At 32.1% G+C, this 18,895-nt stretch overlaps 1 protein-coding gene across 3 annotated transcripts in view; it reads left to right on the top strand.

Annotated features, from left to right (window-relative positions):
• The first annotated feature begins 3,520 nt into the window (after positions 1-3,520).
• Positions 3,521-18,895, top strand: part of LOC129217824 (coiled-coil domain-containing protein 6-like) — a 55,548-nt gene continuing 40,173 nt past the window's right edge. For 2 of the 3 annotated variants that reach the window (XM_054852166.1, XM_054852164.1), the window contains exons 1-3: positions 3,527-3,942; positions 6,685-6,834; positions 10,233-10,465. In XM_054852166.1, the coding sequence (XP_054708141.1) occupies positions 3,730-3,942; positions 6,685-6,834; positions 10,233-10,465 (596 nt within the window). In that variant the 5' untranslated portion in view covers positions 3,527-3,729. Of the gene's footprint in view, positions 3,943-6,684; positions 6,835-10,232; positions 10,466-18,895 lie in introns of all 3 variants that reach the window. The other variant, XM_054852165.1, reaches the window with a different exon arrangement.

Here is an 18,895-nt window from a genome sequence, read left to right as displayed (position 1 = left end):
CAGTCTTTAATAGCAGGGAGTAATTATAAGATAGACTGGCATCGACTCAAAATAACAACAAGAGTGTAATATTTGAAAAATAAGGACAGAAATTTGAAAGATAAAGTGAACAATCAGTAACTTAAAAAATTTCAAAATTCATTATAAAATTTTGCTTTGATGGTACAATAAAAAAAATTTCTCAATGCTTGTTTGCTTTGTACAACCATGATTTTTGAGACTTCAGTGTCCACAATAGTTTATCTAATACATTGTTTTCAGCCACATGCAAATCAAGAGACTGTTGTTTGATGGTGCAGGTATGGCAAATAATAGTGATAATTACTTTGATTTTTAATAATTTAAATCAAATTTTGAAAATCCAAACTGAAAAAAAAAAGGTTTACAAAATACATTTACGGTAGCACATCCATAATAATAATGCTTTGTACTTTTAAAATAATTGAATGAATTACAAAGAACAAAAGGATTGAGATTTGAATTGTCGGCGAAGCCAAAGCACAAGCTTAAAGTGAAAGTTGTAAGTAAGTCGATTTTTTCAATGCACCAGATTTAAGTTTTTCCATCAAAAAAAAATGTCTTAAAATTATCAAATTTTTCTGGAGGAAAAGCAGAATAATCAGAAAAACTCTGAGGAAATTGCGGCCAAAAAAAAAAAAAGTTTTTTTAGTAGTTTAAGGATAAAGATACATTTTTACGTTTTTCAAGCACTTGAAAATAAAACTTTTTATTTTAAGCAGTTTTCAAAACTCTTCTTTTTAGCGTATGAACAATGCAGTCATAGTCAAGTCGCAAAGAGCTAAAGTATGGTAAATAAAAAAATTTACTCTATACTTTTCAGTCAACCATCAAAATGCATGAGGTTAACCATTTATAACATATATAATTTTGGTTGATTTGTTTACCCTCATATTTTATTGGATAAATAATTTGTTTGATTCATTTTCAATTGCTTGAGGATGCTCTCCCAAATTAGTTCCAGTGTTTTTCAAATTAAACAGTTAAAGAAATTTATTAGAGAAGCACCCAAATTTTTACAAATTAATTTTTAATATACTTACAGAACAAAACATCTGATTTGGTTTACATGAGGCTTGAGTATGAGTATCGTTTAGTTGCAAACTCCGACAGGAATCTCCATTGGTTAAGGTACTGCAGTGATAACAAGATAAATTATGAGGTGGTCTTGACAAATGACTTGTCACAGCATTTTGAGTCTCTAAAAATAAAAGAAGGAAACTTCAGTATTATTATATATCATATTGCAGGTGGCTATTTGGTATTAGCTAAACAAAATACAGTAGAACATTGTCAAACTGCACCCCTACAAACAGTTATCCTCTCAGTAAATGATCCTCATCTACCATACAAGAAAAAAAAAATCTGTGTGGGTTTTGATATAAGTTCAAGTTTTCGGAGGATACAATCTATACTCCTCCAATCCCAACATGTTGAGAAAATAAAAATTTATAAGTCAAAAGAAGAAAAAAAAAACTTTTAATTGATTTTAAAAAATCAACCTAAATTCATAATATGCAACTATTTAAAGCAACTCAACTTGTATAATATGATTTTGATCATACATTAAAAAAATATTAAGAAAAACTCCACAGATAAAATTTAGCTTAATATATTGTACACATAGATGGGAAAGGGATTTATTTCTAAAGCCAATACTGTATTTTATAAATTTAATAATTTTTAATTTTTTTCCTTTTGTTATTGATTCCAAAGAAATATAGGCAAAGAAAATACGAACCTTATTCAAAAAAAATTTACTTCACTAAAATAATTCACAATGACAATTTTTAGTTTTTATTTCATCTTGATATATTGCTTTTTTCATTGACATGAAAACAATAATTTTATAATAATAAAACAGCGAATTGGGTAGCACAGTGGTTCATTCTTTCATAATTTATACCCAAGTTTACATGTTCAAACTTGACTCCTTCAAGACTTTCAAAATGCGAAAAATCGCCCATAGCCATGTTATGGTCATGTGGCATGTGAAAGATCCCTTGAAAGAATTTGGTTTGGATGCTCTTGATTAAATTACACTCATTGTGCAATTACCCATCATACAAAGCCTATGCAGAAGTAGTGGGAAACTAGGCAAAGTACAGTGGCCGAGTAGCTCTGAGTACTCGGCCATAGAGCTACTCAGTACTACGGACACTTGATGGTGAGATAAATTTACTTTGTCTACCAGTTTGATGGGGCTCTCAGCTTCAATGAAATGACATCTGTCTAGCTCGGTTATTCACTAATCCAGACTGAAAAGCTCTGATAAGAACAAAACTGCAATCTCTGGATGCGATAACCGAGCTGTCTGGTATATTTCACAGTATGGTTATATATATATATATATATATATATATATATATATATATATATATATATATATATATATATGTATATATATAGTATAAGGGGAGTATAGTAGGGGGGGTCTCATTTTTGTGAATTTTTTAAATTGAAACACCCAATCTTGTCTAATTTTAAAATGCAAACCAAAAGTAATGTATCAATGTTTATTAGATTTCCAATTTACAAATTGCTTAATAAAGGAGTTTGTGAATAGTACAATTAAGTCGAAAGTCGATAAGAATTTTATGAAGTGTCCTTTTTTATTACCGTTGGGGCAAACCTTATCTGGCAGCGTCATAATGCTGTGATTAATACTGCAAGGTTGTTTGCCCCAACTATAGCTGGAGTTCTGTGACGAGTCCATAAACGGACTCAAATTCTATCTAGCCAGAACCTAGAAATCATAGTACACAAAATAATTTGAGCATCAATGCATAGATAACTAAGTGATTCAAATTTTACTGCATTTCAAATTTCATACCGTAAAAACTAACAGTAAAACAAAACGCTTGTTCTTCACAAAAATATTTACTGTTCTTTCTACCGATTACAAATACAAAATACAAATAAATACAAACTTACGCATATAAACTAAGATTATGGATGTGATGGCAAAATACAAAAATCGAAGATTGAAAATTGTGAAACACATTTTTTTTAAACTATAGTTTAGAAGAGTAAAATAATTCATAAATATAAAAGTTTTCGACTGGATGCTATTTGTTTAGTTTCGTTATTCACGTTTCGATCAGTTGCAGTTGAAGTTTTTCACAATCATTTATTTCGAGTTTCAGCTAAGGGTTTTGGGTGTGTTCAAATAGTGTAACTTGCAATAACCAGGCCCATTCTAGCAACCGACCGTTGCCTATACGTACTATTGGTGAAACTGGTAACTCTAATCGAACATACCCGTTGTATGTCTATGTTCGCATTGAGTGACCGGTCATCCCAACCGGTCATTGTCACATACTGAAATACAGATAATAGAATGATTCAATGCACGAAGAACGAATGTAGATCAAGTCATACATGGAAATCAAATCATTCATCAAATTTGACAAGCTTTTTTTAATTGTTTTTATATAAATTTTAGAAAACCGAAATGGCAACATTTTTTTTTTACAATTTACATTGCGATTTCGCTAAAGATGAAAGATGGAATCTTCCATGTGTTGATTGAACATTGAAACAGTGAAATTTTTCTTGATTAAATAGCTCCGTCTATTAAAAGGCTTCTATTTAAATTTTACTATAGTTAGTTTCGTTGCAGTTCATAGTTTACTGCAAATACGAAGAACCCGTGAAAAATGTTTGACGGTGTTTTCTTGATTCCAAATCGCTGAATTAACGTCATTAAAAATGGCGGATAGCGCTAGTGAGAGTGATAGTAGTTCCGTCGATGGTGGAATGCTTATTCCATCATCCCCTGCCACGAGAGAACAATTTCAAAAAAGAATCGAATCTTTGCAGCAGGAAAATCGCGTTCTTAAAATGGAGTTGGAAACTTTCAAACTGAGAGTAAAGAATCTCCAGGAGGAGAACAGAGCTTTGAGACAAGCAAGTGTTAATATTGTAAGTTAACTTATGATATTTCCATTCCAATAATTTGATCTCCTCAGAGCGTTTTTCTGTTAAAACTTCTGGAAGGTGATTGTAATAATTTTATCCTTATATAAAAGTAACTAGTTTAGATTACCAAATTTATGCGTTATACCTGCTCTGTTCATCTTTCCTTGGTCCTGTGTAGTCGGCACGTAATTTTTTTTCACAACAAGAGTATTTGGGCGATTGCACCATGACGGGTGAAACTTTTACAATTTTTTTTCTTTTCTAAGCTATTTTTTATTAGATCATCATCAGATACCTAAGCATAGGTTTATATTTTCTTTTCTTTCATATTTTATAAAAGTTAAATGAAATTAGTAATCGTAATAAGCTGGGAATAATTGTTCTGTGCATGTGCAATGGAACCTCTATTTAACAATTGTCAAGGGACTGGAAAAATTTATTGTTAAATCGATTAGCATAGACATGCAGTCTATGAAAAAATATCGGCAAAAAGCTGTAAGTAAAACCCCTTATAAACTTGTATAATTTAGTATGTTTGTAAATATAGATCTTACAACTCTCGTTGCTTACACAAATAAGACAAGTCCTTCTCTTCAACGACACTCACATTTAATTTCACACTAAATACAAGTACACACTTAAACACAAAAGTTGACACTGAATGTTCCCATCTGGAACCATAACATAATGTTCTACAGAGTTCCCGTCTGGAACACTCCACTCAAGCATCCAACTCTCGTCTCTTTCGCGCGTTTTCTCACTCTGCGAAGAGTTTTCTCACAAGAGGACGCTTTGTACAACAGTTCTTTACACAAATCAAAAAAACAACACTGCAAAACGAAAGTTCACAACATCAGGCATCCTGCAATACTGGCGTCCTCGTCAGCATCACATCTACAGAACATCTACTTAAATGAAAAACTGAAAAGATAAGAAAAAACAAATTAAACATGACATTAAAGGATAGGCAGTGGTTGCGGCACCGACCGCCGGAAATACAATGAAGTACCGACCTCCTTCTGCGCATGCGCAGAGTAGAAATTACTGCCTTGGGGTCGGGGTTGTTTTATGAACCCGACCAAGGGGACGTTACGATGGGCGGGATCTAATTTCAACAGCCGACCAATGATATTCTATGCGGTCGGACGAATTATGTATGGCCGACCACACAAATTAAGATACTTTCCCAATGACCATGCTGAGCGGTCGGACGAAATATGTATGGCCGACCACACAAATTAAGATTCTTTCCCAATGAGTCTAAGCGGTCGGACGAATTATGTATGGCAGACCACACAAATTAAGATACTTTCCCAATGACCATGCTGAGCGGTCAGACGAAATATGTATGGCCGACCACACAAATTAAGATTCTTTCCCAATGACATTCTAAGCGGTCGGACGAGTAATATATGGCCGACTACGCAAATTAAGATATATACGCCGAGCGAAATGATAGTTCTGGAATTAATATAGATATTAAAACGGCATACATGATCTGTAATAATGCTTTAATCATAATTCAATTATTCGATGCGATACATCGACCATCTCCGACCCATGTCCTCGAGTGCCGCTGCTTTGGGTCGGACATGATTCAAATAGACCTTATGAAATTCTATGGAGGTCGGATGTATAATATGAGGCTTAATATGAATTTCCAGTGAAATACTATATTTAGCGATAAATTAATAAGAATTAAGGTAGATTTACGGCGACTAACCGATGTGTGTCACCGCAGGTCGTATAATACGGCAGGAATTCTTTTCCGAACTCTGACTCATGCCCTCGAGCGCGTAATTCTAGGGAGGAAATCCGTAGAGCTATTCATTTTGAACTCTTTTAAACAGTTTTCGAATATTCAATGTACGATTTGAAACTCGCACCGCGTTCCATGATGCTAGCCGACACGAACCAAGCACGCACGCACATGGTCGGAAGTAGTTGGAACTAGTGACGTCACTAGTTGGAACCGCCGCGCCACGCGAAGCGAAGGAGGCGTGTCAATCCGTTGAAAGTGTCAGATTTGCGCATGCGCAAGTTTCTAGGTCGGATGCCGAATCCAGCTCTGACGGTCGGTGCCGCAACCACTGCGTAAAGGATATTTGTAAACCAGGGTTTCATGTGGTCAGCTGCTGTACTAGTTTTGTTTTGGTCCGTCATGGTGTCCAATCTTCACGACATCATAGCGATCATGAGGCTTCACTGCTGTCACATGATTCTTCATACTTATGACAATTGCTTTCTGCTGCTACAAAAATGAAATTTCTAGCCTGTTTTATTTGTATTAAAAAATACACTGACAAAACTACTCCAAATGTCCCGTTCTGTCACATGGAATGGCCCATTTTAGGCATTTGCTCAGTGCTTTGAACATCTGTTCTTCTTCCAGCTATCTTTAAATACTGAGTTTCTTACTTTAAAGCTCCAACTTTTGATCATCGTAGCTCCCCTAGCAATTATTGATTCTATTTTTAATAAGCCAACCCAAAAGCTCCAATCTTTTTTGCGTTAAATGACCTATACTAAATTTAAATTAGATTGCTTCTGGAACATAATGTGTTTTAGGAAGCAATTTAAAAGCCTAAAAAAAGTGGATCAAACAAATGCTTAACTTCAAAACAGCTTTAAATGTAGGTACAACAGTGACATTTTACATTCAGACATTTTTGTGCCTAACTTTTTATGATGAGAGATTTGTGCAATGATGATTTTGTAATACATTTTTTCCTCTAATTTATTTAGCAAGCAAAAGCTGAACAAGAAGAAGAATTTATTAGTAATACATTATTGAAACAAATCAAAACTTTGAAAAAGGAGAAAGAAACTCTTGCTCTAAATTATGAACAAGAAGAAGAATGCCTTACGAATGATTTATCCAGGAAATTGAATCAGGTATGTTGCTGATCAAATTTTATGTACTCTACTAACCGCCTGCGGCGACCAGCTGGTTCGCCTTTTTCCGCCATCCTCCTTTTTATGCAAACAGCTGCGTATGGTGGCTGTTGGCTTACTTGCCATTCACTTTTTTTCTCCAAGATTGCCGTCTTCGTCGGCTTTTTAAATAAATTGTGCAGCGTTTTTTATCAATCTATATCTATATCAAACTTAATTCAAAAAAAAAATCTATATCTCCAGTTGCATTTTGTGCCATACCCCGCTTTACGCTAAGAGATTGCCGACTTTGGTGGCTTCTATCTACCTATACGATCTATCTCTATTTTTTTTACCTAACTGCCTATTCCCTAACAGAAAAACAAAACAAAACAAAAAATCACTCAAAAAAAAACTTGTGTTTTACTTATTTTATTAAATAGCACAAAATAAAAAAAAAACTCTATCTTTTGTTCCTTGTAGTGTGCAAAGAGTAGTGTATACAAAAAAAAACAACCCTCGCTGTTTTTATCGAATTAAATGTGCGCAAATATGTAACGTAAAATAGATACAACAAATTGTCCGTCAGGGGTGGAGGGGGAATCGAAAAAAAAATTAAATCCCTAAATTAAAGAAAAAGCAAGCTCTACTATTAAAATATACAAATAAGAGGTTTTTTCAAAAATTCATAAAAAATACAAAACTTGCTCTATTTTCGAATTTTTTTTGTTCATCATATTTAAAATTAAATTTTCTACTCTATAGTACAAAAAATGTTCATCTGGCGCAATTGGTTCAGGGTGTGTGAGGTAAAGTACTAAAGAGTGCAAAAAAACACATACAGGGTCCGCAGACCTATTTTTTCCTTTTTTTTTTTTTAAATTTTGAAAATTTTCCTGTTTTTTCCTATTTATTCCTATTTTTTTCAATGCAAAATCTTGCTTCCTCATGTTTACTGAGACTACTGTAATTTTCTGCACCTTATCCACAGATTATGTTATGAAAGTTCAAAATTATTGACTCACCGATTGTTTGTGCTTTTTTTTCCTCTAAGTCAAAACTATTCAACATCAATTTACAGTATAAAAAAAAAAAACTGCTCTTGTGCCTATAAGGTTTATTTTGTACAGATTTCCTTATACTCTTGATTAAACAACCTTACATATAAAGAAGAAGCTGTCTCTGTTAAGCCCCCCCCCCCCCCTCTCAATAATGCAGTAAAAACTAAGCTAAAAAACGCAAAACCAGAACACCCCCAAAAATTTTTTTTGAATCTGTTAAATTACTTCTTAACCTTCCAACAAGAAGGGGTAAAAAGTTCCTGCATTTTGTGTGTCGGGTTTGGAGGAAAGGGAGTGGGGCGGAAAAAAAATCTCCTTTTTTAATAAAAAGTTCTATTACTTAAAATTTAACTTCTTGATTAATTTACTTTGGCTTTCATTCTGGAAGGATGCTCTGTAACGCTTGAGGGATGGGCCATCACTTTGGGGGGGGGGGGGGGGCTGTAATTTATTCTAAAATCAACAATTGCAGTGAAGTTCACAGACAAATTTCATTTATTTTTAACTTTTCGAAAAAGGTAAAAATGCTGCACAAGTACAATGATGTAGAAATATCAGAAGGCTCATCCTAAAATGATCTTAGATAACTCAGGAAACAATTTAATTGTAACTGGAGTTATTTAACTGTTTAGAGTGCTAGAATGATATCAGAAACTAAAACCCTGTGAAGCCCCCCCAAAAGTCCTTATTGACTGAGTTTCCTTTGTCCTTCTTAATTAACTCCAATTTTTCCAATCTTTTGCCATCACCGTAAGGGAAGATAAACCAAAATCACCAATAGTGAGACAGGAAATGCTGCAATTCTTCACCCTCAAACGTCGGTGGGAGTTCTTGTTTGCTAACACCAAGCTACTTCTCTTTTACGCAGACTGTTATGTGAATTATGCTAAATATGCGTGCATATACTTGAGAAGCTTTTAAGCATTGTACGATTTTTTTTTTCATAAATGTATTAAATCAAGCTACCTAACAATCCAACGCAATGATAAATTTGGTCATCCAGAACCTGAAGTGACTCAACAATAGATCAAATCCAAGGGCGCCCATATAGGGGGCAAGGGGGGCTCTAGCCCCCCTTAGAAGTTAGAACATCCTTGCTTTTAGTGCTTTTTTTCTTTGCAAAAATGTAAAAACATTTCTTCTCCAGCTATTAATGAATAATTTATTAAAAATGTCAAATTTTGATGATTCTAATCTGTCCTGAAATCGGTTTCCATGGGGAAAATATTCTGCTCAACTATGATTAAAATATTTGAGCCCCTCCTTACAGTTTTGCATATGGGCGCCCATGATCAAATTTTGATGAGAGCAATAAGCAAAACAGCAGAATTTCACTAAAAGTGATTGGATTTCTCACAGCAATTAAATCTGTCATATCTGCTTAACATTCGTTTTACTGTCCCAAAATCCTGGTCGCAAAAGACAAACGAATGTCCTCTCAGAGGAAATTCATCAGCAATCTTGTTAAATTCCTTTAATGTTATTTTCTAGAAAAAGTCCTGCAATGTTGCTCTTATTTTGACCGGCATATATCTCACTGAAAGCGTACAGTTTTTAAACAGTTCCTAGAGTGATGTTAATAAAACCCCTGAGAAATTAGCAAATTTCATTCCGATAGTTCTTCTGCCCTTGTCTACCCAGGTCGTGATTTCGACCCCCCCTCCCCCCCCAACCCTTCTGACAAATCTACCAGTACTGTAATAATGTTAAATCAAAGGAGTTATTTGTTTTCACTTCATTTTGCTAAAAAAATCTAGTTTTTCTATGATCTTGCCACATATTCACAATGCATGTACTGTTCCTTCATTCGCGTATAGTATAAAAAGTCTGAGACTTTTGTGTTCTTTCTGCAAAAAAAAAAAAATATGCCCGTAAATAAAGTGCTATGTTATGAAAGTATGTCATGACACCGATGTCTGGAGTTTCAGGAATTTTACTCTGAAAATCTTCCTTGCCACCCTACAAAGTTTATATGTCATTTTCTTTCAAAACTGCAGAACTTTTCTTAACAAACTGCAAATTACCGCATGTCTGAAAAGACTGGAGGCGTAATTAAAAGAATAATAATAATCAAAAGAGCTTTTACAGTCATATAATTTCAAAATGGGTTTTGTTTACTAACAAAGTTTTTTATTTTTTATGTGTAACTGAACACTATGTTAAATTTCTTCTAAATTTCAAGTTGTGTGTCAAGTTTTTGAAAAAAAAAAAGAAGTTGCTTGTTTTATTTGGAATGACCCCTTTTTGTTCAATTGCAGTTTCTTTCTGCATTAAACCTGTTTCATGAAGATGGTTGATAATTGTATGATAATTGCCAATTAATGTACTTAATTGACACATGGGAAAATTATTTTGCAGTTGAGGCAAGAAAAAGTGCAGTTAGAACAGACTCTTGAACAAGAACAAGAAGCTCTTGTTAATAAACTAATGCGTAAAATTGAAAAGCTTGAGGCTGAAACATTGGGCAAGCAAAGTAACTTAGAACAGTTACGTCGTGAGAAAGTGGAACTGGAGAATACTTTAGAACAGGAACAAGAAGCATTAGTGAATAGGTTATGGAAAAGAATGGATAAGTTAGAAGCTGAAAAAAGGTAATATTGTATTTATACTAAGATCTATTTGCATGCCTAATTTACCATGTATGTTGTCATTGAAGGTCATTTTCAATCAATGTTTTAAAATATTTTTTTTCGCTATAATGTGTCTTGCGAGACTAGATAAGTTTAGCTAGGAAAGATATGCTTATGTATTTCCTCGCTTCAATCAACCAGTGATCGACCAGTTATCTTGACAATGCAACTGAAAACTTTATTTTTCCATTACTACACAGAAAATAATAATGCAATTATTGGTCTGTACATAAATATTTTAACTAATTGAACTTGGTGATACTGCTGCCATTATAAAGCCATATCTGTCTTGTTTTTTGTCAGAGCTTTCCCTGCTATGTTAAACAATTTTCTGCTTACGTGGGATTTTTCTTTCACTTTTAGACATAATGTGACTAAAATTACTTTTTTAAAGTGTTACCAAACCTGATGAGATAGAGAGCGACAAAAGGGTATATACTTAATTTCTTTTCATTATGGATTATGATTTGAATTACCCAAAAATTCTAGCTGTCATTTCTGTAATTATTAATGTATCAACATAGTTAAATTTAAACAAAATTCTAAAACTATTTTACTCATTAAGCAGTTCTAAAATTTTCAGTTTTTGTATTGCTAAAGAAAAATTCGATCTGTGATAGGAATTGGACTTTTTTCCTTTTTGATTATTATTAAGCTCTTGTTAAAAAGCTAAAGATAAAATTTGTTTATTTACATTTATGCCTTAATTTAAAAATGTTTAAATCCTTCATACTTTTGAATGCAAATTTTTAAATGTCATTAAGCTAAAAATCCAGAACTGAATTTTGTATTAAAATACTTTCAATGTTCTATTGTTTTTCCTTTCGGTTTTTTGCATGGTTTTGCATTTTAAATCAACCTGGTTTAAATCATGATTTAAGCCATTTGATCTTTTTTAAATTTTTAAATCTGATTTAAATCACTTGAAATCAGTGCTTTAAAAAGAATAAGTTTATTTGGTTGGAGCATCAGGGATCCCGTTGATGCGTCATAGTGCATAAAAGACACAGAATGCCTGAAAAGGTCTCAATTTTCTTAACACAGCACGTCCCAAAAAATGTGTTATTTCCCCTCCTCAGATCCCCCCCAACCCCAAATTCCTTATTTAAAAGAGCAGTAGGAAATTCATTTTCTTCTTGAAACGATTACAGTCAAATGTCTTCAGAAACGGTTATGAGACCATTTTGAGCATATTTCATGTAAAATTTGATTTCCAATGAAATGTGATAGCTCAATTATTATGTGTTACATTTTTAAAAAAAATTAAGGGTTAAAGTACAGTCAACTCCCGATTATCCGCGGAATTGGGTTTCACATGTGGGGCAGATGATAAAAATCACGGATAAACCATAAAAAGGCTAAAATGAGAAACGGATAACAGGGTTTGTACGCTCCTAGAAAACCTGGAATTGCCAGGGAAAATGACATAGTTAAAAATGTCATGGAAAAGTCGGGGAATTTTTCAGTTTTGGCCAAAAAAGAGTTTTGTACCATGAGATCTAACTCTTCATTTTTGTCGATGTTTCCTGAAAATTTTTGAATTTTGAGGTAAAATGTCGCTGGCAATCAAGTGGCGACACAAAAAAACTTCTGCAGTCGCCATTTTTGCCCCTCTATTGTTCCCAAGAAATGAATTCCTCATGTGAACAGGAATTATGCACAAACTCAACAGGGGAAAGCACAGTTTACTGCTTCAGAAGTACAAGCCTGAGGATGGGAGGGTCGATCGGAGAAATCGTTTTTTTTTATTGGAAACTTTTCAGCAACGTGTGAAACGTAGTCGCCATTTTTGTTCATTAACACGATAGAAGTAGACACAACGCTTCCAAAGTTTCCAAAAACAAAGCAGAATTAGATGTTTTCTTTAACTGCAAATTAATGAAAGTAGTGCAAAATGTGCTGCAAATTATTATTTTATTTTGTTTTATTTTTTTCAATTTTTAAATGTGTAATTTTCCTGAGAAATGAAAAATTTTGTTCTTAAAACTTCATCTTATCTTCAATAGGATGCAAATGTGCTAAAATATTTTCAACTGAATTGTAGTTTCATGATGATTTATTATTTTAAAATAATTATCATGCTACAAATTAAAAAAAAATGTTCTTAATTTTTGGTGTAGTTGCCATATTTAGTCATTTCCAAGATGGACGTACACAATACTTTTTAAGCAGGGTTGGCAAGTTTTGCCGGAGGCGGAAAAACCACGGTTTTTACCGCCCGGCAAAAATAGGTTTTTTGCCAGTTTTTTACCAAAGTTGCAAAAATAGATTTTGTGTTAACAACTTACGGACAGTTTTTTTCCCCTTTTATATAAAACTAAAAGCATGAAAATATTTAATAAAATTTTAATTTAATTATTTTTATAGTTTAAAAAAATTTAAGATTTAACTTACTTTTAAAGTTATGGAGCATTTTAACTTCTAAATTTTTAAACATTAACATAAAATTTCAGTTTGTTACATCTAAGACAAATAATTAACTTACAATGAAAATGTAATTAGCTTGTTTATTATAGAATTTTTTACAGAATACTAAATATCTATATAAAGTATACTTCAGATACAACTATAAAATAAAAGAAATAAAGTAATTAAAAAGCAAAATACACATTTCTTTAGATTGAAATATCACTTAAATCATCATAGTCTATACCATCTTCATCAAAACCTATTTGTTGTTTAAGCATGGCATAGCAATAAACTAGTTTGAGAGAAGCAACTGACAAACGGTTTCGTATTTTTGATTGTACAAAAGAAAAATTTGAGAAATATCTCTCTATTGCAGCAGAACTTGCAGGACACATTTGAAGAGTTGCGACTAGGTGTGCAGAAATCTTTAGGTACTGTCTTGCATGTAAATGCATTATTTCTTTAGTGAGGAAAAGTTAATATTTTACTATATTCAAGTAAATATTCTGTTATTAATTAAATAGCTTAAAAACCTTAGTGGGATAAAAAAAGTGATTACTTAAATATATATATATATATATATAGTTAGAATTCAATCTTTTAGTTAATTTACTAAGCTTAAGTAAACATTCTTTGTTTTAGCATTGAAGGAATTAGGTCATTCTGAAAAATTGTTTTAGCAAACATTTAAAATCTTAAGTTTTGCAATCCCAACATTTTTTTTTTATTTATTTTTCACCCTATAAATTAGAAGTAACATGGAGAGACATAACTAAAACATTAAAGTGCATTATTTATATTATATTGTTACTATTTCTTGATTAACAATATAATGCTACTTTATTTGCAATTAGGTTTTTGTCATTTTTCCCGGTTTTTTTCCATTTTTGCCATGGTTTTTTCCACTGTCCCGGCAAAAATACCTTTTTGCCAGCAAAAAACCAACCCTGTTTTTAAGTGCCTAAGTTCTGAAAATGGCATTGGATGCTTATTGCAATGCTACTAGATTACGAAAATACAGCTTTAAAATGAAATTAGAGCTACAACGGTAAGACTCAAAGTGTGGTTGAACACTTACTCAGAAATTACGCAAAAAAAAAAAAGAATGAAATCTAGTCCCAGACGTTTAAAGGGTGTTGTTGATACTGCATGATACTCTAAATAATAACTCAATAAAAATTTAGATTATTAAATACTGTTCAGTCGAGTCCCGACTTACGCGAGGGATGCGTTCCAACACACCTCGCGTAAGTCGGAATTTCCCATTGTGAACACGTAATTTTTTATAAGCATACCCAATTGTTTCAGACGTTTGTAAACCAGGGTTCGTACGCCCTTGAAAAACCTTGAAAAGTGCTTGAAAAAAAAAGTTCATTTTCAAGTGCTTGAAAACCTTGAAAAAGTTTTAAAACCTTGAAAAAGTTTTTTAGTGCTTAAATTCTCCCAAAAATCAACGAATTGTGCTTAGAAGTTTTAAAAAATATTTCACCAATGCAATTTTCTGAACATGTGTTCAGTATGCAACATCGCGAAAAATTGCTTCCGTGTTTGGGATTTCAATCCTTTTGCATCTTGTAAATATTTTGATGTTTTTTACAACCGAAAGATATTTTGACATATGGTACCTTAGATTAGTTTATTTTTTGTTTAATTTCATTAATTAACAAAGAAATTTATTTGGAAACCATGACAACATTGACCTTACTCGGGTTTCGCGGAAAATTGCTCTTGTGTTTGAAATTTCAATCTTTTTGCATCCTGCAAATATTTAAATATTTTGGCTAATCAAATGTTAGTTTCGCATATGCTACCTTAGATTACTATATTTTTTGTTTAATTTTAATAAAAAACAAATAAATTTATTTCATGGGAAACATGCCACGTCGAACGAACTCGGACTTTGCGAAAAATTGCTTCTCGTGTTTGAAATTTCAATCTTTTTGGCATCTTGCAAATATTTAAATATATTCACTAATCGGATGTTATTTTCATATTTACTACCGTCGATTAGCATATTTTATGTTTAATTTCAGTAAAATATAAGTTTATTTTATGGGAAACATGACAACATTAAACTTAATTCGCGAAAATTTGCTTCCCTTGTTTGAGATTTCAATTCTTTTGCATTTTGTAAATATTTTTATATTTTTGGCAATTAGTAGTTATTTTGACACTGCTACATCAGATTAGCTTATTTTATTTTTTATTTTAATAACTAAAGAGTTAAAGAATTTATTACCTTGGTCTTGTTTAATTATTTGCTAATTTATTTTTGCAATTTTGAATGATTATCTTTACCTAATTTTTGGTCATAGCAGATTTTTTTAAAAAAATTTAAATTTCAGCAGTTGAGCACCTAACAAATTAACTTAAAGTTGTATTTTAAATATAAAGTTGATTTATATAATTTTATTTATAAGTACATCATTTTTTTATGTCTGCTAAAATAAATAAGGTGTATAACAGGGGTGGTTGTGTTATGATTATTCACTTGAAATCCAGTAGTGTTCGTTTTTATGCTTTTACCTCCCTATATCTCCAATTTTCCCCTTTTCCTCAAATGTTCAAAATTACTACTTTATTAAGGTTGTGGGTACTTGGAGCTTACCGAAAGAGGCTTTAATCAGCAAAGGGGTAGATAGCTTAAGGAGGTCATTCATCTTCATTGGATCTAATAAATTGACCAGTACAAGCCTAGCTAGGCCCAGTGCCTGTTGCTGGTTATCAACAGGCACTGGGCATGGTATTTCTAAGCAAAATATTTTGACTTAATAAACTATTTTATGAATTGTATGCATAGCAAAAGTTGTTGTTGTACATATGTATATTCAAGTAATAGGGGTCTTAGTTTTAAAAATTATTTCCCCCCCCCCCCTCGCCCCATTTTGCTCTTTGAAACTTTCAGGTAATTTTTTATGAACTCACAAATCACCTGAATATTATTGCCTTTCTAAATTTAAATTCTAATTTCAACAATAACCCATTTTTTCCCAAAATAAAACTACTTTGTCATAATATATGTCAACTTCTTGTGAATCTTTTCAATTTCGAAATATGGCTCTATAAATCTGAACTTGCACATTTATTGTCTATTGCAAGTTAATCAATGAAAGCTGAATAGGCTCAAGTTTTGCATTCAGAGTATTTATCACTGCTTAAGCTGCTTTTGTATATTTTGAGGTGTAGAGACTGGACTGTGGACTTTCATAAACTTTTCTTACTTCCTAATTTTTAAATTTACTCGAGGACAGTTGAAATGCCTTGTCTGAACAGCTAATAAATAAATACGAATAATTGATTTGCATACTTATAAATGATTTGCAAACCTAATATTTTTAGAACTTAATATTGAAAACTGAAATAACTTTCTGGGTAGTGTTTTTGTCCTAAACGCCCTTATATTGTAATAAACCCTTTATAAATATTGGAAATAAATGTTGAAACCGGGGGGGGGGGGGGAGTGACTTCAAAAACTCCTCTCTGGCAATGCCATTGCCAGAGAGGGGGTGGGCCACTTGGGTATTTTAGTTTCTTCCCATAAAAGTTAAAAGCACTTATGAAAGGTTTTTTTTTTTTAAGTATTAATTTGCTGATTCTAGAAAATATGCAAACCTCTGACTGCTGCAACCTTTGAAAAACCTCAAAATTAAACCTCTTGGTATCTGCTTCTCTTTATGACCAAAGTTTTCAAACATTTTCAGAAAAACTTTCAACGCAGTAGATCTTTCATCAAAGCGTCTCTCGTTGTAGAAAAAGCTATTTTGCTTTCCTATACTTTTTTGTATTATTGCCTTATTTCTATGTGTTTGTAGTAAATGAAATCTGCATACAATATTTTTAGTACAAATTTATGATATTGCCTTGAAAACAAAATTTTTTACCTTGAAAAGTACTTGAAAAGTGCTTGAATTTTTTTCTGCCTAAAGGGTATGAACCCTGTACAGTATATTTTACAGAGAACCGACTTTTTCTGTATTTTAGAAAAACCGTTTTTATTTGACATAAAATTCTGTAATTTAGCACAAAATCAGTGATTAATGGGGGAGATAAACATAAAATAAAGCAGTATGAAACTTACAGTATGTACACTACAGCATTATTTTTGCACTTAACAGTATAGATATAGTAAATATATTTATAATTTAAAAAATGAAGAAGGTTTATGCAGCGTGATCAGAATGTAATCAGAATGTATTTTATCAATGTTTATATGTAAAATGAAAAAAAAAGTTAAGGATCGGAGCGGTTGTTTCTATAAACTAAAGCAAAGCGTTGTTTAGACTAATACAGTGGGTTAACTCCCGCTTTCAGTGATGCTAAATGGATGAAAGTCCATTCACAAAACCCCAATATTTAGTGTCAACGACGCCCATTCTAACTCTGGTGCTCTTTTCCGAAAAACTTCATGTTGCAGGCAAGTAATTTGTGTCCGCATTAAAAAATTCATTCCTCATGAAAAGCCATTATATTATTAAGCCGTTATAGCCATTTTGCATAAGTCGGATCACGTTGTAGCGGGATCCGACAGTATAAACTTTTTTTAAAAAGTGCACAAAAACTTTGGGAGATAAAATTCCTGGTACTTTTTGGTTTTTGATTTTTAAAAAATTAAGTTTCCATATTTTTTAAAAAATTTCATGTACTTTTGTTAAAAATTCATCATAGATCTTATAATTAAATACCCATTCCGAAATATTAATTTTAACCAATGGATATGGGCCTATTACATTGAAAGTCGTAGGTGTATGAACACTTTTGGGAGCCACTATATATAATTTTAGTGGTGCATCTATTGAATAACTAGATAAATTGAGCGGTTGATTGCCTATTGGGAGAGTAGGCCAGCCGTATCTTTCCTAATGTAAATGTAAAAAACATTTATTTATTTATTTATTTTTTTGTTGTTGTTTTTTAAAGTCATTTTTCTACAGCTTAAAATTTTATTTTTCTGTTTTTGCATGTTTTTAAACCTTTAGCTTACATTTTCTTACAGCATTCAGGGTTCGTGCGCTCCTTCAAAACTCCTCCAATACTCCTTCATTTATGAAATTTTTTTGAAGGGCCCTCCAAACTCTTTCATTTTGGTTTTAACTCCTTCAAAACTCCTTTTTTTATTTCAAGACTACATAATCTTCTCTCCATTTTCGATTTAAAAATTGATCATAGTTAATTCATAAAAGATGAAGGTGAGCATTTTATTAGAAGACTAAGACATTTCAAAAGTGAAGTAAAACATGCTGAAATGGTGCTTGGCTATTTTTTCAAGTTTTATGATTATTGTTTTCCCCTCCACCACACTCTTAGCAGCAAAAGTCAGGTTGTCTAGTTATTATTTAAATATTTAAAAATACATAAGTAGATGTACAGTGGCTCCCAAAAGTGTTCGTACACCTACGACTTTCAATGAAAACAAAACTACACAAAAATTTTTAATAAAACATTAAAACTTAATTTTTTAAAAATCAAAAACCAAAAAGTTACGGAAATTTTATCTCACAAAAGTCTTCGTACACTTTGAAAAAATGTCAAAAATTAGTAAATAATCTAACTTTTTACTAAGTTATCATTTAGTGGGATATCATGCAATAACAACAACAGCATTTAAACGTCTGGGAATAGATTTCATTGTTTCTTTCTTTTTTTGTGCAATTTCTGAGTAAGTGTTCAGCCGCACTACGAGTCTTACTGTTTCTAGTTCGCTTTTCGTTTCAATGGTGTATTTTCGTAATCTAGTCACCAGATATCTCCAAATATGTTCCATTAAGTTTAAATCTAGCAATTGAGGAGATATTTCCAAGCTTAAGGACAAATTTTGAGGCACCATACGCGAACGTGTGCTTCTTATCGTTATCTTGATAAAAAACAAAGTTGTTTCCGATTACCAAATTTTGGGGTAATAGTTTTAAATTACTTTTTAAAATATTTAAATGAACAGCATAATTCATTATTTCATCAAAAAATTCCAAATTTCCAAGTCCTGAT

Source organism: Uloborus diversus, chromosome 2, assembly GCF_026930045.1.
Source record: "Uloborus diversus isolate 005 chromosome 2, Udiv.v.3.1, whole genome shotgun sequence".
Taxonomy (NCBI): Eukaryota; Metazoa; Arthropoda; class Arachnida; order Araneae; family Uloboridae; genus Uloborus; species Uloborus diversus.
The sequence above is the reverse complement of the archived record's forward strand: the minus strand, read 5'-3'. Positions and strand labels throughout refer to the sequence as shown.